General features: G+C 45.6%; 1 protein-coding gene across 3 annotated transcripts in view; it reads left to right on the forward strand.

Moving 5' to 3' along the window:
• Rtl9 (retrotransposon Gag like 9) overlaps positions 1-25,600 on the forward strand; it is a 46,385-nt gene that overhangs the window by 19,234 nt on the left and 1,551 nt on the right. The window contains exons 2-3 of one of the 3 annotated variants that reach the window (NM_001427818.1): positions 15,100-15,245; positions 21,338-25,416. In NM_001427818.1, coding sequence (NP_001414747.1) covers positions 21,412-25,416 — 4,005 coding nt within the window. In that variant the 5' untranslated portion in view covers positions 15,100-15,245; positions 21,338-21,411. Of the gene's footprint in view, positions 1-14,662; positions 15,246-18,872; positions 19,018-21,337; positions 25,417-25,600 lie in introns of those variants that run through there. The other 2 variants (XM_003752123.6, XM_008773476.2) reach the window with 2 other exon arrangements.

Consider the following 25,600-nt stretch of genomic DNA (forward strand, 5'->3'; position numbering starts at 1 on the left):
TTGGCTCGTAGGTAAGCCTCCTGGTCATCATATTGACAATTCATATGGTAGGGTCCAGCTCACTCTGGGTGCTGCCATCCCTGGGTTGCTGGTCCTGTGTTCTATAAGAAAGAGGACTGAAGAAACCATGGTGAGCAAGCTAGTAAGCCAGCAAGCAGCATTCCTCTGTGGCTTCTGTTTCAGCTCCTACCCTGACTTCCTTCAGGGATAGAGTGTGGCAGAAGAGCTGTAGTAACCATTTCCTCCCCACACTGCTTTTGGTTATGGTGTTTTATCTGAGCACTAGAAACCCTAACTGAGACACTTGGCTTCTGCCTTCTTCAAGCCCCAGGTTGTCAGAAAACCAAAGTCCACTGTGTTTGTTCACCTTTAAAAAAAATAAACAAAAACGCTATTCAAATTTAGGAGGGCCCAGAGGAAATAGAGCTTTTCTTTACTCTTGCCAAAACCATGGAAGAATTTGTATGTGGGGTCTCTGGAAACAGTCTGGGTCATCAACTCCAGCACTCCTCCGATGAATGAAATCTCCCCATCCTACTAGACTTAAGTATTCACTGGGGTTTGCAGTGAGCTTGGAGACAGGGCTCTAAAATACAGAGGAATGGGGTTCAGGAGTGAGATAGAGTCTGAGGTGCTGGCTGAGGGATGGTGGCCATAGGAAGGGGGGGTGTCAATACCAGAGCTGCAAAATACTGACAGTGGATTAGGAAGGGGAATCTTGGAAAAGGAACAATAAATACACTTTAGGTCAGTTCCTTTTTAAGACACCCCCTCCCCCGGCAGAATCAATTTGCTAGGCTCTAGTTTTAGATTCTCACAGTTTGGGCAGTTAGATCCAGTTTGGTACTTAGTTTCCAACTTGATCATTCTTGTGTGTGGGGCGGCAGTGAGAGGATGAAGGGGAGAAATATGGCACTCTGTAGTGAACAGAGGCCCTGGCATCAGGAGTTTGCCTTATTCTTCTGGGAGATATGCAGCAGGTCTCTCTTGCGTGTGTACCTGCATTAGCAGACCATGCCCTACCATTAGAAATCCATCCCAGGCAAGGTTCTTATTGGAGACATAAATGAAGGCCATTTTGACTTTGAGGAGTACCAGGAACATTAAAACAACTAGAGGGGGAGGATGTCTGAAAGAGATTCAGGAGTTTGGAGCATGTAGGTGAGAGTGCTCAAAGAGAGTACAGAGAAAGAAAGGCAGAAGAAAGGGCTTGTGCAGCTAACATGGTCTGAAGGGTGTGGGGGTGGGGTGGGAATACAGCTTGGGAGTTGGAAGGGTTTGGTGAGGGTACATGTGTTCATTCATCCATCCATTCATTCAACATTTATTAAGCTTTATGCCAGATATAGAATTGGAGAGGAAGTTGGGGATTTAAGAGGGAGAAGAGTTGAGAGGGGATCCCTGGGTGGATCCAGATGAAGGAGAAGGGAGGAGCTAAGTGCCTGCGCTCGCCTGCCAGGAGAGCACATCTGTTAACACAAAGCTGCATCTGTATCAGAGCCAGCTCTCTTCCCTGCTCCGTCCCCTCCTTTTTACCCACCCTAAGATAGGGAGCCACATGGTGGGCTTCCTACTTCCACGAACACTTCCCACCTCCGACCCCAGCACAATGTTCTTTCTAGGCACTCAGTTGTGTCTCCAGCACCCCTGTCCCCCCAACCCCCAAGAGCTCAAGCACTCCAGAGGCAGGTCGGGGTGGTAGTGTTGGTGGTAGGGAGGGTTGACAGCTTAGAGAGGAGAGCCAGAGAAGGCGCTGTTTGTCTGTCTGTAATTAGCTCCAGCTGCTGTTCTGAAGTAGCGTTGGGGGCTGTGAGGAGTGTGAACGCACACGGATGAGCCTGTGTGCGTGGCGCCTCATCGCTATCGCTCCATTTCTCACTGGATTGCACGCTGGCTGCAGCCCTGCTGCTCCGCAACCCCTCCTGTCCCCAAGGATCCCAAAGGACAGAGTGTTCCACAGGCTGCACCAGCTTGACTTGTTAATGCTGCTAAGCAGAAGGACAACAAATATAGGCCCCCATATGTCCTGGATACACAAGTCCCGGCTCTCTTCCCCCACACCCTCTTCCTGAGTGTTTCCTGGTGAGTGAAGCCTCAGCACTTGAAATTAGCAACACTTCGCTTCTGCACAGCCTTTTGGCAACCAACTTTTGCAGCTGCCCTGCCATGCATGCATTCCCAGACAGCCTGGAGGGGCAGCATTATACAGGTGAGGACACGGAGGCCCAAGGAAGTGGAGAGATTTGCATCTGGTTACCCTGATGGTGGTGGTAGGATACATCTCTGCGGTATGAGTTCATGGGTTCCTGGCCTGGCGGCACACCCCCATTAAAGTGCAGCCAAAAGGGCTTTTCCTGGGTGGCTCTAGTTGTTGCTGTCTGTCTGTTCATGAGAAACTTTTAGCTGTAATCTAGCATCTGCCTCAGCCATCAACTGAAAATGCTGATGGTGCTGATAACTAGGAGTCCTAAGGCCAATAATTTATTTAGTGCATGTCACATGCTCATCACAGTGTTGGCACTTTTGGGGGACACAAACTGCACTACAATATTGCCTCTGTCCTGGGAGAAATGGTAACTTAAATCAGGAGCTACTCTTTAGATGCCAACTCCAAAGGTAACCCCAATGGATTCTCTCTTGCATTAACCAGTCCGTTATCATGGATAATGAAGCAGAGAGAGGATGGCTATGTCAGAGTAATGAAGGGTAGAGAAATGAATGAACGAAAGAAAGAAAAAACTAGAGTTCCCACTAAATATCAGGCACAGTGTAGAGTAGGAATTCTATATTCATAGTATACACACACACACACACACACACACACACACACACACACACACACATGCACAAACATCACCATAGAGCATGCAGTAACCCTTTGATCTTAGCGACTTCCAAAGTCACACGAAGAGCTTAGAACATTTTCTGACCCTTACAAAGCACTGAATGGATGCTGAGTAGTCTGTCTTTATCTTACTTGCATGAATACTATCTACATCACTTTACTCATTCACTACAATGCCAGGAGGTAGCAGTTATCATTTGCTTTACCAGACTGCAGACAAGGAAACCAGTATTTTATTGTAAACGATCCAAAGGTTCAGAGAAGATACATGATCGTCTAGCATACTCCCAGCTAGGCTTTGGGGACCTACTCATCTCCAAGGGTGCAGAGGCACACATAAAACCTTATCGAGTAGTGGCTGCTGAAGTCAAAACAAATACCTTATTCATGGGGCAGTGGTTGATGGTAATGGACCCCATACCTGAGGAAGTTAGCAAAGACGGAAAGATGAAAGAGGTTCAGCAGGAACCTGAGGGATGGAAATTTTTGTCACAAACAGTAATGGGGGAATGGAAGGGCACCTCAGGCAGAGAGGTTATGTTTGTGTGAAAGTGTGGGGCATTCAGAGTCATGTGATTGGTAGCAGTGGAGGAGAGTGGGGGAGGTGGCTGGGGTCAGTTATCCCGAGCTTCCTTGGCCAAGATGAGAGCTTTTGTTCTGTGAGCAATAAGGAACTAATGAAGACTTCTGAGGAGGAAGACAGTTTTACAGCACCAGGGTAAAGGACAGGCTGGAAAGGAGGGACCCTGAAGGCAGCCTGAGCATCTGATTGGCCCAGGCAAGCAAGGAAATTTCTCTGGACCAGAGACTGTGGCAGTGAATTCTGAGAGGAGGGGATGACTTCAGAATGTCACGTGTCAATGGCTTCCATACATGTCAATACGTGGAAACCACGGGACTGGGTATCACTGGGTCAAGGTGGTGGTGGTGGATGTGACAATGATCCTGACAATTCAGTTTGGGCCTGTGGTGACACTGTTAGTGGGGAGGCAAGGAGTGATGGAGATAGGTGACATTTGACAGGTTCAGCTTGGACCTCCTGAGTTTGGGGGTATCATGGAGCTTGTAGGTGGCTATGTATAGCAGTAAGAGGAGAATCTTGGCCTAGAGCCCAGGCAAGGCTTGGAGGCCAGATGGTACTGGTGGACCTCATGGTTTTATTTTCTCTCCTCCTACTTTACACTTCTAGGGCCTGGAGCTAGAAGCACAGCTGAGTGAGCCTCCAGTTCTAAGGAGAAGGGTGATGGGGACATTGGCCTGGAGTGGGGAGAATTATTTACCTTTTCTAGGATTGAGGTGCTATGTTGTAGTGATTTTTACCAAATCAATAACCCCAACACATTTGGGGCCTAAAAGAGAAAAGGCCACAACAGCGTGATGGTAGCTGGAAACTTGTATTCTAGAAAGCTCGACCTGGCAGTACATCATAGAGACTTTATTTTATTTTATTTAAATTTTTTTGATCCAGGCTGTGCAACCTCAGCTGGTCTCCTCGGAGTTCTAAAACTTTAATTAGACCCAGCAGGTCCTAGAACCAAATCCCATAATCCCATAAATCTAATGCAACAAGTTAGAGATGAGAGTCTGAGTCATACATAGTCTTTTGTGTAAGAGACCCAAAGCTACCATCTTCATTCTCGGTCTTTTAATGACCCTTGGTCAACATCTCCTTCCAAAAATATTTATCCAACATGACATTTTTCCTCTGATAGGATTCTTAAAACATTTACAGAATTCCCTTTTAAAGATCCTAGAGCCATACTTATAATAGTTCTGAATATTTTTCACACATGTCAACTTATTTATTCCTTGTAGATAGTACATAGCTAGATAGATAGCTAGTTTGTGTGTGCAAGTGTGTGTTACTCGCATTGTTCAAAAACAGCTCAAGTAAATTTGTATTTGATAATCTGTACCACATACATACATACATACATACATACATACATACATAGGGTTGAGAACATAGCTCATGGGCAGGGTGCTTGTCTAGCAGGCATAAAACTCTAGGTTCAGTTGTCAGAACTAGAAAAATACATTAATCATACTAAGTGATATATTAATTTATGTATAATAAGCATTCACCTACATATATTTATAATAATAAGAACCATAGATTTTGCTTGCAAAATGCTTAATGTTGGCCAGTCACAGTTTTCAACATATTATGTGAAGTAACTCATAATTCCACATGAACAACATGATGAGACAGGTATTCCCTGTGTTATCCTTTCCATTTCATAAGTGAGGAGAAAATCATGGGTCTCATAGCCTATGAAGCCTGGGCTAACCCAACCCAACCCTGCCACTTTGGCTACAGTACATTATCAACCACCGAGATCTTCTACAGCTCCAACTAGCTCCCAACAACTCTTTTTTTTTTTTTCAGAGCTGGGGACCGAACCCAGGGCCTTGCGCTTGCTAGGCAAGTGCTCTACCACTGAGCTAAATCCCCAACCCCCCCAACAACTTTTGATGAGGGCTCTATCCATTTTGTATCTCAGACTGGTGGCATCATTGAATTAGGTCGTCAATCACCAAATCTGAAACTGCTCAAGGTTTAGGGGAAGCAGCCTGGGAGCTGCTGCTTGGACAAGACACGTCCAGCACTCAGGAGGCATTGACACATGCTTCTGGAGACTCTGGGTGGAAGACTGGGGGTTCTGATAGGAACCCGAGACCTGAGAGTCTCCTCCTCACCTCCACTCCCACCCCCAGTCAACTGGAGTGGAGCACACTGGTTTCTTAAGGTACCCAAGGAGAGAGGTATGTGTGTGTGTGTGTGTGTGTGTGTGTGTGTGTGTGTGTGTGTTTCTTTTTCCTTTTGAAAAGTTTATTTTAAAAACAAGAAGAGGGCCAAGTATGGCAAGGAGAAAATGAATTACTTTACTCTCAGAGAGGCAGCTTCAGCAAGGCCGAGGGAGTGCATGCATGTGTGTGTACATAATTTTATAGGGTTTTCTTTCTTTCTTTGCTATTTATGATTTTGATTTTAACAATTCATTTTGGCAGAGATTTTTTTCTCGTTATCCTTTAGGAGAGATTTTGAGACATGCAGATTCCAGGGCTGAAGCTCAAACCCAGAGACTGTATTTCTAGGGAGATAGTTTTTTAAAGTATGTATCTTAGCCAACTCCCAGACTGAATTAGTTCAAGAAATGCCGCCATTTAGTTGTTGAGACGATGTAGGCCTGTCTTCTGACTTGAGAGATACTGACTGGGGCTAGGGTATGGAGCTCAGTGCTCTAGCACTCGCCTTGCTTGCTTCATTACTCTGGGTTCAACCTCCTGCACTGCAAAGATAGAGAGAGGGGGTTATTGATCTAACCAGGCCTTGGGAGGGTTCTTCCTCCTTCCTTGTGGAGCCGAGTCACAGGGAGGGCTAGAAAGCAGAAGGCCCACTGAGGGTATACCTGCTCAGAAGATAGAGCTCCCTTTTACCAGCCCACCCCTTGCAAGAGTGAACTTTGTATCCCTAGGAAAGCACAGGGAGCAGCAGAGAGAGGAAGCTGGGGAAAGCCTCTGGAAGCGGCAGCACCCTGAGGTGCAGAGAAGTGACTCCTCTGAGGGAAGGCAGCAGATGGTGTTGGGAGAAGGGATAACAGTGGTCTAGCAGTCACAGGCTTGGGGAATCCCAGCTGTTGTATTGTCATGATGAGACAGTGCAGTGAGTGAAAAGAATCAGATTCTGTTCGCTGTGGGGCTCCTTTTCCCTTCTTGGACCATACAGAGCTTCACTCTACTGGACCCACTGGGCCAGAATTGATTTCACGTTCCTGTTAGGGAACAGGCAACGGAGCTCATTTGATAGCCAAGAGAAAGACTTCATGAACTTCTAGCAGCAACTCCATATGTTTAGTTAGCTGGGAGACAGAGGGGATGCAACAGCAGTGGGAGGAAAGGCTCGCTTTACTCTGGGGATCTTGGCAGGAAAGGGGGAAGAGAACCATTTTAAATGAAGGAAAACAATGAGCCAGCAACCCGTAGTTAGAAGGGAACTGAGGGGGACCACCTTGACTGCTGCTGTAAGACATTCTCAGATGATGACGCAGAGAGCAGAAAGCAGGGAATGTTCATCATTACTGACTTTTGTTAAACACATCCTTCGTACTAGGAACTTTTCAGGGCTTCACAGGCATTGTTGTATTTAGCTTTTTATGACAGTCTGACATATCCTGCCATTACCGTGTCCACTTTGCAGATGAGACTAAAATCGGGTATATGACTTGCCCAGGGCCACCCAGCTAGGAAGTGGAAGGGCTAAAGTTTGAACTCAGGTGGTCCTATTCTGCTTGTCATGGTCTAGAAAGGAGCCTTGGTGTGTGGCTGTGCTGAGGTAACCTCTCTGTGTACCTTATGACTGTTGTCAAGTGTATGGGCCGCTGCACCTACCATGAAACTCCTTGAGAGTGTGGAGAGTGTGCTTAATGCTGGTTACAGAGTTGAGAAATGGTGAGAACAAGTGTGTGTGCCTCTCTTTTGACCTCTTGAATGCAGGGGTGGCAGAGTACTCGTTCTGTTTCATTTCTTACCCTGAGGCACCTTCATCATTTTTGGCGGCCCATGTTCAGTGGCTTGGGTAACTCACCCTGTAGATAAACTTGAAAGAAATCCTCCCATCTATTAATCCGTTCCTGTAGATGAGATTCTTTCTGGACCCCAATTTTATTAAGTAATTCCTATTCAACAAACTTAAGCCTCTGCTTCAATAGGTTGTCTTGTACCCCCATTTTAGCAAGACTAGAGCTCCCTCTTTGTGCCAAGAGGGCTTCTTGGTGCTTCTGACTGTAATCTGGCTTCTGCCCCCTGTTTTCTGATTTGAGGGTCATTTCCATCAACTGTGATCTTAGTTTCTCTTCTTTTTGCTCTTCTACCCTCTGTCAAAATCTACTGTCAGAATAGGATTTACCCAAATGAGGTTTAACAGGCTGACCCTCCCAGGAGGTTGGCATTTTAACTGATGCCAAAGCCTTGGGTTAAAGGAATTATGTACTTAAGACTTTCCAAGTCCCTGGGAGTGGATAGGGAGGATTTAGAAGGCCAGGGGGAACGTTTTTAATGCTCTTGGAATGCCACAAGGTAGACATGAGATTCAGGCTTCCACTAACACTCAAGGCTCTGCACAAAGCCTTCCTGACAGTGAACTTCTGGGACCTGAGCCTCATTTACTCAGAGCTCCTCACAAAGAGACGTCACAAGATCCCAAAGACCATACCGACAGGCAGCAGCCAAGGTTGAAAAGAAGTTCCTTTGGAGGCTAGCTTCTTCCTGTACACTGAGAAGTAAACCTCGTTCTACTATACACAAAGTACATGTCTCTCCAGCATTTCTCCAGTCCAGATAGCAACATCAGTAACCCCACTTCAGATCCAGCACTGACTGTAGAACTCAAGAAGCTTTTGACTTTGCTAGTCACAGACACTGAAGTAGCCAGCCTGATTCAAGCAACCTCGTAGGCGTTTGCTTTGCTTAAGGACAGTGTTGCATCTGTATGGAAGCCACCCATACTTACTCATGAGTGAGCAAATTATTACAAAAGTTCAGATGGACATTAGGACATAGGTAGGCACTTCAAATAGCTTCCCAGCAAAGATAAATTTCACTCTCACTTCCCAACGAACCTTGTGGATGATTTGGTCTTGGTGCTGAGAGAAGGGGGATGTGCAGGACCTGACTTTACCACTTTGGGCTATTTTCTGGAAACTCCTGCAGGCCCCCAAAGAAGGCATAAAAGGGCAAAAGGGCTGACTCTCTCTCTCTCTCTCTGTCTCTGTCTCTATCTCTGTCTCTGTCTCTTCCCTTTGGGCAGCCATTGGAGCTGCTTCAGGGACTGATAAGCTGCCAGGAAACAATGTCCAGTCTCTCAGTAAAGTGGTAAAAGCATCAGAAATGTTCCTTTCCTGGGGAGCTAGCAGCTATTTTGGCCTCTCTTTCCATTAAAATCTGAAGGCACTGAAAGGGACCATCTCGCTGCCTAGCAGGAAGCCTCCCCATTGTGGCAGCATTTCTAACTGCGTTGAGAATCAACCACATCGCTCTTCCCTTTTACCATGGAGGAGTTTCTAGATTCTCATTTATACCCTCCCGCTTACAACATCTTTCACAGTTTCAGCAAATTACTGCATAAAAGATGGAGAAGCCAGCAGGGGCTGTGCCCACAATAGTAGATGTGGATGCATTTAAGAAATTCAAATGCCAAGGGTACATTCTGACCATTAAATCCAACATGAGAAAAAAAATCAGGTGTGAACAGTACTGATGAACAAAGTACCCCAAAGCCTAGATGGGGTTTCTGTTATGCTAGAGGGAGGCTTAGGAAAGAACAGAGGCATTTTCAGTTTTCAAGCCAAGAAGCAGTTCGGTGGGCAGGGGAAGGGGTGGGGGGTCTGGCAGACATTATCCAAATCCTTGGACTTGCCCACACCTGAATCAGATAATGATGGCCATCTCTACACTCTTTCCTCCTCTCCCCCTCCCCAGAAGTCAGCGTGAACATCAATGAGCCCCGGTACTTACAGGTGCAGAAGATTTTAGAAGAGGAAAATGGAGCTCACAGGCTCCTGCATGCCTGCCGAGTCAGTTGCATCAGATTGGGAAATGTTGATCGATCGTAGGAATACGATGTTATGGGGGGAATAAAACCCCTCATCTCCCCTACCCCCACACCCCTTCTCATCTTGTCTTCTCAGCCTGCATCCAAACTTAGACCATCCTGTCGGGCTGCTTGGTGCCTCCATATCCCTTACCGTGAGGGTGCTGGCAGGCACATTGCTTCTTGGAGCCCTGTGGCTGGGCAAGGTAGTCAGGCCTCTGGGATTAGGTTGGCAGGCGTGATTGTCCTCCAAGTGATCAGCGGGGGGTGGGGGTGGGGGAGGGAAGGAGGGAGGGAGGGAGGGAGGGAGGGAGGGAGGGAGAGAGAGAGAGAGAGAGAGAGAGAGAGAGAGAGAGAGAGAGAGAGAGAGAGAGCACAAACCCCCAAACAGGTCCAGGATAGAGCGCTCCAGGTCCTTAGCATGTTCCTGGCGTATTCCGAAAGTGGCATCCACAGCAGAGAAAGTGTCCCAAAATAGCTCAGGCTTCCAATGCCTCGCTGAAACCTGAGAAAGAATTGCTGAATTCAAAGATCTGGGTCGCTGTGGGTGTGTGATCAAAGTAAGGATTTGTTGGTCGCAGGAACCCAAGCCATGAGCTTAGAAGGGACATGAGGTCACCCAGGTTATGGCCTGCCTTCTTGTTTCCAACTTGTCAAGTTGGAGTTGGAGTCACAAACCTCCCCTGTGCTATGGCAGGGGGCTACAAAGAGGTCCTCGACAGGCTGTTTTCAAGTCCTAGTCTCTGGTGCGCTAACAATATGAAATAGCTGTGCTCTGCTTTCTGCATTTCAAACAAGGGAACTGATACTGTGCAAAGGTTTCTTCAACATATCGCTTCATGAAATTCCCTTTCCAGTAGATTTTTCATTTCTTTTGGCCTTTGGCATAAGTAAATGTCAGCTTCTTAAAAATCAACAGAGAAGAGCAAACAGTAGGGTCTCTGTGATTTTTCTTGGGATTTGAGAAATCTCCCCTCCCTGGTTTCTGACTGGATGGTGTCTGCACATTGCTGCTTATGGGACAGGGGAGGATGAGGTCTACCCAGACATGCTGTCTCATTTTTGTATTTGCTGAGATCTTGGGAAATTCTCCTTTCATCAGGTATGTTGCAAACTTTAGGACTGTCTGCAGAGTGTGAGGGTCAGTATGTTAAAAGGTCAGTGTATGTCATTGTTGGACTGGCCCTGGGGTTTAATTCGATTTGGAGTTTCAGTTCTGCGTCTTTTTTTCCCTTTATTTTTGGTGTGTGAATTTGACTAAATTACTTCTCTTCTCTGGGCCTCAGTTTCCTTTCTGTTAAAAAGAAGACACTAATCCACATTCTAAATTTATCCCAATAGTATGTAGCAAAAATTAACATAGAGAGGTGAAGGAATGCTACTAACGGTGGAGTTTGCCACTCTCAGTAAATGAGGATAGTTTTTAGTTCTTCAGGAGATCCCTGCGTGGTAGCTGCTATCAGCATCAATACTCCTATTGAAACATCAGGACACACTAGAGTACTAGATTGGATGGACTTCATGTTTAGTGCTCCAAATTGCTTCTCCTTTTAAGTCACGTGGCTTTGGGAAGGGTTCTGGCTACTGTGGAGCTACCTTGGTTTTCCCATCTGCTGAGTAGGTATACAAACTAGTCATAATAAAGGTTTTGCAGTTCCAAGTTCGGAGGCAGGGGTTTGCAAAGCAATTTGGTGCATAAAATATATACTAACCAACACCCGCTAATGGAATCTGGGAAAGTACCTTGTGAAAACACATCAATATTTCAAAGTGGGGTAAATAGCTTAGTATCGGTCAGCCCAGGACCAATTTTGCTACCAAATGAGCTTGCCACAAAAATGTTAGCTTTCAGAAACTTTTCAGACGTCAGAGAGGCACGTAAGGAAATTTTAGGCCAGGGTGGAAATGAGTAGAAAGCTGGACCTGAGGGAACAGGCCTGTCTATAGGAATTCTGGAGTCTCAGGTAGGGGGATTTCAAGTTCTAGACTAGCCTGGGCAACTTAGACACATTCTGATTCAGAGCTGGGGATTTCTATGTACACTAGATGGCTATTTAATGCTTCTAATATTCCACCTAGACAGCCAGGGTTCTAAGTATGTGTTTACTCATTTTGTTGGCCCAATATTTCTTTGACTTGGGTGATATTATCACCCCCATTTTACAGATGAGAAAAAAAAAAAGTCCAAGGTGTAGGGAAATTTGCCCAGAGTCCCAAACCAAGGTAAAGAGCAAAGTGGAGATTTCAATCCGGTTAGGATTTGGAGTGTGTGGTCTTTATGATTTTATCCGCCTAATCCAAGGGACTCAAATAGGGCTTCAGAAACCCACAAGGGGGACAGCGATGTGGCTCAGCGGCTAAAGATGCTTGCTCTGAAGCCTGACAGCCCCAGTCCTGTCCCTGGGACCCATGTGCTAGAAGGGCAGGATAAACTCTCCCAAGTTATGTAACGGGAAAAAAAAAAGCCTTCCAGGGGCCAAGTAGGTCACCATGAGAAAGGAAAGGTGGCTGGGAGGATACAGTGAGCTCATGCCCCATCCACAAGCAACGGTCTGCTCAGCCCCAGCTGACGCTTGTCCGGCTGGAATGAGGATCTAAATCGTTGTCTTGTTTTCCCCGGAGAAGCCAGAAATCCAGGGTTTTATGGGAAATCTCCTGACTTTTAAGTGTTGGCAACTAATTAAAAAATGTTAAAAAACATTGTGTGGGTCAAATAAAATCTGTCTGCAGTCTGGATCTAGCCTGTGGCTGCCAGTCTGTAAACTCTGCAGAGAGGAAATGGATGTGATGACTGCAAAAGTGCTTGGAGGCTGAAAAACATGTTCTAGAAACAGGTCTCTTTTTAGGGTTAAGTTTTTCCCCCTTCTTAGCTGTGGTCTAGTTTTTTTTTTTTTCTAGCTTTTTTTTTTTTAACTGCTGTTTCTGGCCTGGTGGAGATGAAAAGTTGGAATTAAAAAGAGACTTCAGTTAACTTGAATGCCGCATTACTTTGGCAGGCTGGATAAATGAGAAGCCTAGGTGTACTGGACGGGCTAAGCCTCAGAATTCCTGCCACACCCACGGGCCCCTTTCTAAGGAGTTTCTATCCACAGACCCTAGCTGAGGAAACCAGCAGTTTCTTATGAATAGGTGGCTATGTTTGGTACCACGTGATTCTGCTCCTTGCCCCCCCCCCCCCCCGTCCCCCGTCCCCAGCCCCCCGCCCCGGAGCTGATTGAGCAGGGAATGGGCACCTGATCTATGAGCACGCATTCTATAGGCTGGCAAGCAGCCTATGATGGAACCAGTGATGACAGCTTCGCCCAACGAACACAGTGGTAACTGAACTTGGACCAATGAGAGTCTCTCTCTTGGGGAGTTTGAATACCAGACCTCAAAAGAGTGAGCAGTTTGGCAACAGAGCAGAAGCTGAGCCGAGAGAAGGCAGGCTGCAGAGTTTGCGAAGACCCAAGGAAGGGAGGTTACTGAGCTTCAACTCATGTGCCAGATACTCTATACATGTTGTTTTCTTTAAAGCTCTTAAAGAGGTATGAGATAGGTCTGGGATTATTTGGAATAATTAAGAAGTGACTGGGGTTCCAGCTCAGGCTTGGATGATGCTACAATCAGAGAACCTGGCCTATCTGGCCATGGTGCCTCACTCTTGTAATCCCAGCATGTAGAATACTGAGGCAGTAGGATCATCATGAGTTTGAGGCCAGCCCGGGCTACATAACAAGATTTCATGTTTAAAACAAACCACACACATCCCACACCCAATCAGAGCAATGGCCCTTAAGCTCAAGGGATTTGGAAATCATGGGTTAAACTTCACATTTCTTGGTCTCACTTCTTAATTCCTGTCTGACTCTTGAAAATGGAACCCTTCCCCCAATTGAATGGATATGCCTTTTTTCTAGTCCTCCTATGAGGAGACTGATGCGCAGGCTCTCCACTATCATTTGCCTTGAGAACTGCAGTTTTAGAGGATGTAGCAAGCAAGTGTGTATGTACCGTGTGCTGGTCACCTTCAGAAACAAGGTCAACGTCAATAGACATAGTCCAATTGCAGTTTAAGAGCATTTAGAAAGCAGGATGATTCTGCAAATAGGAGACACTGGTCTCTCCTCTCTGCTCATCAAGGGACTGTCCAGTGACATGGATCATTTGAAAGCTGAGGGCAGGTATGGGCTGGTTGCTCAGCCATTGTGTAGAGTAAGATCTGTTCTTCTGAGAAGAGGGCTCATAGCGAGCATATGGCCTGAAAGGGTTTTTACGTGAGAAGCACAAACTGCTGGAACTTAGTAAACTGGCAGCAAAGAACATGAGAGAAAATGACCAAATGCAGACAGACATATTGTAAACCATGGGACTTCAAATGTAAACCTTTCTGCTGGGCTTCTCAACTCTAGAAAAGCTGTGTAAGAATTCCCATCGGTGCCTTTATTTACAGCATATGTAAAAACGTGCAACAGGAGAGGATTCCAGCTAGAGAAACCCTTCTAGAACTAGCCCCCGGCTCTGGAAACTGGTATTTTGTCGGGTTTGTATTCTTCTGCTTTTAGAAAGTCGACCCTCGGAAGACAAGTAATAGTTTGAAGGTTGCTTGGAGATCATCAGGTCAGAAACTAATTTGTGTGTATAAATGCTTAATGGCATTAGGCACTTACTCGTACAAGGGAGCTATATGGTCCAAGGGGTAGCACAGGTCAAATGTCTTGGCCAAGTTCCGCCTCAGCAGGGCTTTCCTTCCTACTTGGCAACTTTCCTTTTTGTGACTTGTTCCTGTGGACACGTTCTTTATCTATGCTTATGTCCTTACGTAGGCTAAGGTCAAATTCTTCTCTTCTCTCCTGACCAGAAAGACTTCCTGTCTTACAGGTATTGGATCTTAGATACGTTGATGTTTTAACTGAGTGACTCCCTATAGGTCCTTGGAAAAGTTCCCATCCCTCAGGAATATTACAGCAGTCTGGGTTCTGTTCCCCACCCCCCATCCCCCTGCTAGGAGAGAAAGCCCGAGGACTGTGTAACAAATGATTTGTAAAAAGGAGACAAATGTATTATGTTGAAAGGACTGTCTTTTATTCTGAGATTATTTCCTTTTCTTGTGGTGTCTTAAAGAAAGCCCTTTCTCTTTAGGAAATGATAATTTGGGGTTGTTTTGTTTCTTAATGCCTTTCCTTGGAGAAAAGAAAATAGAGTAACCCAATGTCAGTCTCCCAATTTTGGGGCTTTGCAATTGCTATAAATAGTCTGGGAGCCTGGTCTCATTTGTAGAGTCCTGTGAGTACCTCTAGGTACCTCCTGATGCCACTTACATCGTAAGTGCTTATAAATTACCTGCTTCATAATCTGCAGCAGAATCTCTCTAAGGATTGACATCAAGCTTAGAGCTCTGGAGTTTACAGTACACCGGTATGTAGTTTCCTTATTTAAGAAAATTGGGACACTGCCCATTTGCAGTCCTCTCGTATCCCCCCCGCCCCCGTTCTCTCTGATTCAACAGATCCTTCAGGACGGCACCTAATGGAAGGCAGTTCCGTTTTTGCTCTTCTTATAATGTTCTTTTCCCTATAGAGTTGGACATGCATACACATGTTGTTTGGGGGAATTTGCAGCACATCCGATGAAAGCATAATTCCCAACTAACAGTCAAATCCTTTTCTTTGGAGCTACCCAGAACACACCTACCCTCGCTTCCATATGACAGCCCTTCAGAGACTCGAAGACAGTGTATGACTCTCCTGTGAGCTAAGAGCACTGGCTGAGTCAGACAGACAAGAGTGACAAGCCCAGCTTCACTCCCTCTCAGCTGTAAGAACCAAGGTAAGCTACTGCATTTTAATTTCTCTCGACTTCTGTTCTGTAGCTGATTTACAAAATGGGGGCAACTCCTCCACTTTATTTGTATTTTGTGCAATAAACCAGTGTAATGTATGTAAAATGTTTAGCAGAGTGCCTGGCATAGCCAGAACTTAGTAAATGCTAGCCATTCTCCACCAATTCATTTAAAAAGAACCGGGTGGGCATTTCAAGTGTCGAAGCTGATGGAGGACAAAATTGTGTGTGTGTGTGTGTGTGTGTGTGTGTGTGTGTGTGTGTGTGTGTGTTTCTCTCCTGATTGATGGGGGAAGGTAGAGTATCCCAAACTAAAGGTTGATTTTTAAGCTTCTCTGTTTTCAGGTAACTGGGTATGTGTTCACTAACTAGAACTGGGTGCGATATTGTTGGGAATCCGGAGGTAGGCTTATTTTCAACATCTGGGAAGCTATTTGTTGACATATTGAACAGTCTCTTGTTTATTCTTATTTCCCCAAGCAGCTAGCCATGCAGTTCCCCCAAACTCAATTACCTCTTGCAAGGCAGCAGGAGTTCGACATCTCCTAGCTGTATTGATCAGTGCAGACTGGGTGGGACGTGAGGGATCTGAGAGATGTTAAGCAGTAATTTCTGGACTTTCCTGCCTTAGGAGGCCCTCCTTTTCTGTGATCCTAGAGACTTTTTAATAAAGCAGAAGCCTATGCCCCAATGGGCTGAGCGTGCAAGAACCCTCTCTCATTAAGCTTCCTGGAGGCAAACTGATGAAAATTGTCACAGTGGACCAGAACATGAAACCCTGGAGTGGCCAGGATGGTTTTCTAGCTTTAGCTTTTTGCATACACTGGGCATTTTGCTAGCAATCTCATGATATAAACTCAGAATGCCATTGCAAGTAGAGAAAGTTTGGAAGGAGACACACCCAATTCTGAGCAGACAGAGCAGTGGGACTTGTGGGGAAGCAGGGTGGAGTAGTCTTAGGACTTTTATCTGGACTGAGATTTCACGTTTTTAATCCTAGGGAAAAATTCCTAGATGACTTGCATATTAAACACAGATAAAAAGAAGTATTTTTAAAAATATAAACCAAGGAAAACGGAATATTAGCAAGCCACCCGAGATATGATTTTAAAGGTCACTTTGGAAGGGGAAGGCCCAAGTGGTGCAACTATTAAGCTTGTTGGGGGAGAAAGGTTGCTTGTGAGGGAATTTTGGGGGATCCCTAGGGAGTACATGCAGAGAACTGGGAAGGGCTAGACATAGACCCTAGGGAATCAGTCATGTTTAAAAATGGAAATTAATTTTTGTTTCTTCGCAAATGAATATAATGGAACGACTTTAGAAAATGAGAAACTATAGGTACAAAAAAATGAAAATGTAAATACCATGTAATCCTGCTATTCAAGAGAGTCTGTTCACTGTTAATATTCAGATATGCTCTTCTAGACTAACTTTTGGGAGGGGGAATATAATTATAATTTCATAAAGTATTATTAAAATATGTACATTTAAAAACAATTGAGGTTTTCTTCTTTTGAGAAACTGTCATTTTTAGAGATGGCCTCCAGTTTTCAGCCCTCCCAACTCAGCCTTCTGAGTTCTGGGATGACAAAAATGTACAATCCCACACAGTGCAGAAGTAGGCACATTTATTTTATTGTGAAAGGATCTTATAATTAAGTTCACATTAGATTTTAATTCTTAGTAGGTATGTTAGGGGCTGCTAAATTGTACCCTGACTCATTTAGTCATTAAGCAACTGTATTCTAACATCAGGTACGGAGTTTATTTCCAACATTTTGTTCTAAAAAAACAACTGAACTGTGTAGCTGGGTGACATTTGGAATGGCGGCGAGCATCTCTGTGCTTTTAGGTTCTCATCTGTATAATGGAGCTGGTAATAGCACCTGCCTCATAAAGAAGCTTTATTAGATGAAATCATATAAGTAAAATGTTTATTACAGTACCTGACTCAGTAATTGTTAACTTCAATCAGTAGGTGTAGTAGTAATAGTAACAGTGGTTTTAATGAAGCCATTATTAAAATAATGGGTTTTCCTTTCAAATATTATTATTATTATTATTATTATTATTGGTGTGTGTTTTTCTAGTGTAAATACAGGAATATATGTTTCCATGGAGCACATATGGAGGTCTGAGGATAACTTTTGAAGTTGATTCTTTCGCTCTATCTTGGGTTCTGGGGATTAAGCTCAAGCCATCAGTCCCGTGTCATATGTGTTTGTCTAACCTTTCTTGCAAACCTTAGAATGGGTTTTCTATGGCTGTTTTTCTGTTTTTTTCTCATCCAGGGGAGACTGATTAGAAACTTTGTTTTTGAGCAGTGAACTCTAGTCTGGCAGAACTATGCTTTTTTTTTTTTTTTTTTTTTTTTTTTTTTTGGTTTTGTTACTTCTTTGATTACTGACAAAATTTCTGATAGTAGCAACTTAAGAGGACTACTCACAGTTCCAGATATCAGCATGTGGAAGACATGGTGGCTGGGCATCACTAGCCACAGAATGCAGGGTGGGCCTTCCTAACATCTGGATGAATCAGGAAATAGAGAACAAGACTAGAAAGACAGCAGAGCTCAACCCCAAAGCCCAGCGTCCTATATCCACCAGTCTTATCCTAAATATTCATAATCTTCTAAAACAGTCTCACCACCAGCCAGTGACCAGGTATTCAAACCCACAAACTTGTGGAGAAACATTTCATATTTAAACCACAACACCCGTGGAAGCTCAACCTTACTATTAGCAAACTTGAGAGATAAAAGCCTCTAGCTCAAAGGGTAATTCTATAGAGCAAATGATGTAGGACTTCTGAAACCCTTAGCACAATTTTTGACATCTGAGAAGACTGTTCAAGGGAAGGTATTACTATGACTGCTACTACTGTCACCATGGCTGCTACTAAAATTTAACCACTTGTGGCAAGAAAGTTTCTTTGCTTGGTGGGGTGGAGATCCAGCAGCTTGTACTTTGACTATTTCTAATCAGGGATTGTGAGCAGAAAATGATTTCAGAAGCAAATTGATCAGGACTCAAACTCATGTTTTCCGATTAAAACTAGCTCAGTGACCTTGGTCATAGGAACTTTTTCAAACTTGTTTCCTTATTTGTAAAAATAAGAATGGCATCTGTGCCTGCTTTCCACATGTTGCGGGGAAGCCTGAATAATATGATGTGTATCTAATACTTAGTCCACAGGCTCATTTACTCTCTGCTGCTTATTCTGAGTTCTGTTCGTTGATAATTTTTAAACGACTCTGACAACAAATTCTTAGATCATAAACCCAAGCTCCTTGAAGTTTATCTGAAGGCTTTGAGTATCTAGAGGGTAATGGCCAATTCTGACCCCAGAGTCAATGGACACTTAAGTGATATCAATCTAAAAGTCTGGAGTGGGCCTGGGTGTGTGTCCCTGTAAGTAGTGTGCTTGGGTAACAAGTACATGGCCCTGGGTTGCGTCCTCAGTATTGAAAAAATAAAAGAGAGAGGGGGAGAGAAGCAGAGGCAGAGGGGAGGGAGGGAGGGAGAACTCTGGTAACCGTTCTGTACTTCCACTGTGACATCGTGCCTTCCTTCTAGAATACAGGCTTCACCTTTGTTTATACCTCACTGGGTATGCTCAAGTCTGACATTCTTGTCATCTGTTTGAAACCTAACTAGCCTAACTTTGCAGAATGGACACTGGCCACCAGATTTCTCTCTGTCATTGTCACTGGGGCATAATGAATTTTGAAAGTGCTCATGACTATGGCTTGGCTATTAAGGTATTTACTCCCCAGTCTCCCTCCACTCAGTCTTCCCACCCTGCTTTACCCATGAATCTCCTTGAGTTTCACGGATGTTACTTCTCTGGATCCTCAGTCCCAGTCCTTACCTCTAACACTGAGCCAATACTTCTTGGTCTGGCCAGCTGCCTTGCCTAGGATCCAGAGTAGCTGTGCCTGGCTGGTTGCAGAGAGCATGCACGTTTCATTTGCAGAGTGAAGTCACTGTCTGGTTCGTCTTTTTAGTTGTGATGGTCTCTTCTCTTTGGGGTAGCCAGAGGCGGGCATAGTGGTGTGAAGCTGGTGGTATTATTGGAGGCAAGGGGCAAAGGAGTGGGGCTGCAGAGGCCAAGAGCTAAAGTGGAGCTTCTGGAGGGCTGGCAAGGGAAAGGCGGCCAGAGGCAAATGTCAGAGCCTATATAGAGGCAGGAATCTGGGACCTGAGAGCCAGAGCATGCACTAGCAAGTCAAGAGCATTGGGCCGGGTGGGCGGGCCAGCAGGCTGGCTGGCGGGCAAGAAGGGGGGTGTGGCAGGGGAGAGCTAAGGGAGATTGCAGAGAACAGCTGCTAGTCTTGGGCCTTGCTGTAGTGAACTGGCACAGGGTATAAGTCAATTGGTCAGACCAAAAGAGCTACAGTGGAAAGGACATTATGACTCTTTTCTGTCACTGGTAAGGTAAGATCTTTCCGAGTTGTGACTCGTGGAAAATTGTGCTAGGCACAGGGATTAATTGGCGGTGAAAGGTGGAATTGCAGGGTTTTTTTTTTTTTTTTGCCTCATCTTTCTCATGGCATGAATCATTATTAGGGTATCTGAAGTGTTAGCAGGACTCTAGTATTTCTTTTATGATGCTTTACCTTAGAGTTTCCTAGTCAATGGGATTGAAGATGGGAAGAAGTGAATCATTACAGTAGGGAGTAGGGGGTTGAAGAATGGGACAGGCCTGAGAATCTCTCAAACCACACAGAAATGATCAAGTTTCTATGAGTCTTCACTCTCCCAGCTATAAGAGGGAGGATTGCCAAGAATCCCTGAGGGCTTACTGTGTAGATCAGATGATACAAGGCAGGTAAAGTGCCTAGCAGAGCTACCAGCGAGTGCATGCTCAAGTAATGCTTGCTGTTGGCACTTCTGCTCTTAGTGTTCCAGATGTTACGGAGGGACAAAGCCTCAAGGTTGATGCTTTCTTTGACATTGCCCCAAAGTAGCCAGTCTTCCTTTTTTAGGGCCATGATCAGGCTACAGGGACACATTAATTTTATATGACGTGTCTACATGTGCCAGAGCATCCCTTTTGTGGCTGCTTTTGGAAACAGGTCAGTGAGGTGAGGCTATGGGAGTGACCATCCCCCTCTCAGGTCAACAGTGGAACTTAAAATTTCTGCGTACTGTAGAATAAGCTGCCAGTAATCTCTAGGCTAGGATGTCAGACAAACAAGTACATGCAACATCAGGGATACCAAAAGACCAAGTAACCCCAAGGAAGGGGTGAAGAGGAAAAAGATATAGTACTACCATTAGAGTGTTTCTTTTTTAGCTGCAACTCTTGTTAATCTTAGAAATCTGGTACAACGGGCATAATAATACTACTTAAGGTCCAATTAGAAGCAGGCCTGCAATATCACATCACAGGCTGTTTAAATTTCTGTACAGTTAAAGTTCTCTGTCATCCACTCACCCACTACGTAAGCAATAAATAGGATTGTAGCAGTGGCTGGTATTAATTATGATAATGATGACAATATTAAGCAAGGCTTTACTTTGTGGAATGCTATTCTTAGTCACTGATCAGCTACATGTGCTACTTTCCCTGAGAAAGTCATTAACAGGTAAAATCTAGGAACTAGTAAAAACATTCCTAGTAAAATCTGGGTTAAACCATTGGTAGGATTCAATGACCATTAGGAACTAATAATTGTCATGGAGTAAAGAGCTCTTTGATCCCTGTCTACTGCTACCAGTACCTAGGTTGACTTGACTTTGAACATAGGCAAAGAACCTGAACTTCTGTACTTGGCCAGAAGGTGGTGCTGCTGACTCATTTGAGACAGCTTCCCTGGTCTGGAGCCTGCTATTGACATTTATAAACATTGACGCTGTGCTGTGTAACTGGGTACAGGTTAGTTTAAAAAAGGGACAGAGTTTGGAGGAATAGTTGCTTCAGATTTGGGGATATCTGTTGCTAGATAGTTTCTTCAAGTTGATAGACCCACCTTCAAAGTCATATATATGACAACTCCTAAATGCAGGCCTCTATGACTCATTGGAATATATTTCTGAAATTGGCTTTTGACCTTTAAACTTTTCTCCTGTTTACAGATTTCATTGATTTGTGGGTTTCATCAGCGCCTCTGATGTCAACACAATAAAGTCCGAAACGCTGCCTTGTAGCCATGGCAGATATGTCAATACCATTGCATTCATTACGATTCAACAACATGATGAAAGAGGAAAGTGGTGACCCTCAAAACAGGGGGGCAACTTTCCCTAGACCAATGACGGAGACCAGAGCAGAGGTTCAAATCCTGCATTCACAGTTGCAGTTGCCTACTGTCTCAACTTCAACCTCAGATCCTGAAGGGACATCTACACAGCTGACGACATCGCCAGCCTTTGACAGTCTGTCTACACCTCTCATGGGAGCGTCACACTCTGGGACAGTGTCCCCACCACTGATGTCAGCCTCAGACTCTGGGACACTGTCCCCATTGCTAATGACAGCCTCAGATTCAGGAACACTGTCCCCACTTCTAATGCCAGTCTCAGACTCTGGGACACTGTCTCCACTGCTAATGCCAACCTCAGATTCTGGAACACTGTCCCCATTGTTGTCTACTTCAGACTATGGGTTAATGTCTCCAGGGATGATGACAATTCCTGACTTTGGGACAATGTCAACATCACTAATGGCAGCCCCAGATTCGGCAGAGATGTCACCACTGGCGATGCCAGTTCCATCCGCTGGAGTGATGTCTGCACCTATAATGAGCACTTCACCTTCTGAGGCATCGTTAATGCTAGGGTCAGATCCTGGTGAGATGTCACCACTCCTGATTCCAGATATGAACCCTGGAGTGACATCCACACCACCAATGACAGCTCCAGGCTCAGAAGCAATGTCCCCATTGCAAATTACCGATGAGGACACAGAAGCAATGTCCAAAGTGTTAATGACTGCCCTAGCTTCTGGAGAGATATCATCCCTGTTGATGTCAGGCACAGACTCTGAAGTGATATCATCCCTGATAATGTCAGCCCTAGCCTCTGGAGAAACATCGACCCAGCCAACAAACCCTCAAGACTCTGAAGGGATACCTTCTGTGCTCATGCCAGGCTCGGACTCTGGAGTCATGTCTTCACTGCCTATGCCAGCTTCTGGCTCTGGAGCAATGCCTGCACCACTTCTGTCCATCCCAGATGCTGGAGAAATCACATTACCAAAGCCGGTCCCAGATGCTGAGGCAATGTCCCCACTGTTAATGACAGCCCTCACCTCTACAGTGATGCCCAGTCAACTGATGTCAGCATCTGGTTCTGGAGTGATGTCCCCAGATGTAACACAAAATATCAACTCTGAGGTCATGACTGCTCCACCATTAAGAGTTGCAGCCAGTGGATTGATGTCCACACTACCCACAAGAACTTCTGATACAGAGGCAGCACCCATCCAGCTAATGAGAGTCCCTGCCTCAGGAAATATGTCTACATCACAAAAGACGGTTCCAGTCTCTGGATCAATGTCCACTCCACTGATGGCTGTCTCAAGCCCTGTAGCAATGTTCACAGAAGAAATGTCGAACACAACCTCTGGTATGATGTCTACACATTTAACAATGCCCCAAACATCTGGAATGATGCCTATAGGTTTTATGAAGGCCACAGCAAATGGAGCTGTCTCTGCACAGCAAATGAGAGGTTCAGCTTCTGGGATGATGCCCACACAGCCAGTTATAGCTACAGCCTCTGAAATAATGTCCGTGTCACAATCAACAGTCCCAACCTCTGGGTCAGTGTCCACACAGAAAACTCGAGCTCCTGTCTCTGGACCAATGTCTACAACCCAAATAAGAACCACAGCCTCAGGATTGACATCTACACCACAAATGAAAGCCACAGCCTCTGGAACAATGTCTATCCCACTAATGACAGCCAAAACCTCTGGATCAGCATCCACACTGTTAATGAGAGACACAGCCTCAGGAGTGATATCCGTGCCACAGATGAGAGCTCCAAGCTCTGGATCATTGTCCAAGCCACTAATGACATCCAAAGCTTCTGGAATGTTCATGCAGCAAATGACAACTGCAGCTTTTGGAGCAACACCTACATCACTAATAAGAGACACAGCTTCTGGAGGTCTGTCTATGCCACAGATGACAGATCCAGCCTCAGGAGGCATGTCCACACTGCTAACGAGAGCCACAGCTTCGGGAGCAACGTCTACATCACAGATGACAGCCACCACCTCTGGAGGCATGTCCATGCTTCAAACAAGACTCTCAGGTCCTGGAGCAACAGCCACATCACTAATGAGAGCCACAGCCTCTGAGATGATACCTAGTCAGCCAGTGAACATGCAAGACTCTGGAGGGGTGGCCATACCACTCATGAGACCTGTTGCCTTGGGAGGGATGCAAATGAGATCCCAGGGCTCTGGAACAATGTCCACACCCCTCTTGAGAGCCTCAGACTCATCAGAGATGTCTACATTGCTCACAAAAGCCCCATCCTCTGGGGAGCGGCCTCTGCTACTAATGAGACCTCCAGCATCTGGGGAGATAGTTCCACCTCCTAGAACCCCAGTTTATGGGACGATATCTGCTCCACACATGACAACCACAGCCTCAGGAGTGATGACGATGTCTCCTATGAAGGCTTCTGTCCCTGCATCAGAGTCGACAGCTCTCCAGAGATCCACAGATTCAGGAGGGATGTCCACACCACTGATGAGAACAGCAGTTTCTAGAACAAAGCCTATCCCACAAATGATGACCACAGCTTGTGGAGACGTGTGTCCGTGCCCAGTGCGAGCTGCAGCCACTGCAGGGATCTCTCCATCACCAGTCAGACCACTAGCTTCTTCGACCGTGTCTACACCACTTAGGAGACCCTCTGATGGAGCTGGGACCGCAGAGTTAGAGAGAGTTCTAGGCCCTGGAATTATGTCCTCTGCACAATTGGCAGCTATGACCTCAGGAGAGATGTCCAAGCCACTGATGAGGGCTTCAGCCCCTGGAACCACACCCATGCCTTTGATGTCCCCCATGACTTCTGGAGAGATGTCTATGCCACTAATGAAAACCATGCCTTCTGGGACAATGTCAACTCTACAAACCAAAGTCATGAGCTCTAGAGCTACATCTTTACCACAGCCAATAAATGCAGCTTCTGGGGGAATAGCTAATCCCCCACTGAGAGCCCCAGCCTCTGGAGCAGTGTCTACACCACTTATGAGAGTCTCGGGTTCAGGAATGATGCCCATGCCTCTACTGAGGGCTACAGCCTCAGGAGGAATATCTGTGCCACAAGTGACAGCTCCAAGCTCTGGAGATGTGTCCTCACCACTATTGAGGGCCCCGACACCTGGAATAATGTCCACACCACAAACAGCCTTTGGAATGACACCCGCTCTGAATATCAAAGTCACAGACTCAGGAGAGGCATCTACCTCTCACACCAGAGTAACAGCCCCTGGATACAAGAGCACACCACACACAACAAGCACAGTCCCTGAAGTGAAGACGCCACCACCAAAGGAAGTGCCGTCCTTTGGTATGTTGACCCCGGCACTCTGTTACCTCTTAGAAGAGCAAGAAGCAGCCCGGGGCTCATCCTCGGTGGAGGAAGATGAAGAGGAGATTGATGAGGAGAAACAAATGAAGGGTTTTTTAGATGATTCTGAGAAAATGGCATTTCTAGTGTCGCTTCATCTGGGGGCAGCAGAGAGATGGTCCATCTTGCAGATGGAAGTAGGAAACCCCGTATCCAGTGAAAATAAAGCTTTCTTGAGAAGATCACAGGGCTTATATGACTCCCTGTCTGAGATAGACATCCTAAGTGCTGTTCTTTGCCATCCCAAGCAGGGCAAAAAGTCAGTAAGGCAGTATGCCACTGACTTCCTGCTGCTGGCCCGACATTTGTCTTGGTCTGATGCCATTCTACGGACCAGGTTTCTGGAAGGACTCTCAGAAGCTGTTACCACCAAAATGGGCCGTATCTTCCTGAAGGTGGCCGGCAGCCTGAAGGAGCTGATAGATAGGTCTCTGTACACCGAGTGCCAGCTGGCGGAAGAGAAGGATTCCTCAGGCAATGCAAGCCAAGTTGTGCCAACAGCCTGTAAGCGAAACAACGAGGAGGCCATGGAGAATGAACTGGGCTGTCAGCAGCAGACTGAGGAGGTAATCGGGGACAGTATGCTCATGGTTTCTGAGTAGAAAAATGAGGAAGTAGTGATGAGGGATTAGCACCCATAGTTTTTCAAGTACAGTTAAGGAAGAGGCACAAAGGAGGTACTGAGTTCCTAGACCATAGGAGTCCAACATAGAATTCTACCAGTAAGTATGGGTATAAAGTTATTTTGCT

This window comes from Rattus norvegicus, chromosome X, assembly GCF_036323735.1.
Source record: "Rattus norvegicus strain BN/NHsdMcwi chromosome X, GRCr8, whole genome shotgun sequence".
Classification (NCBI taxonomy): domain Eukaryota; kingdom Metazoa; phylum Chordata; class Mammalia; order Rodentia; family Muridae; genus Rattus; species Rattus norvegicus.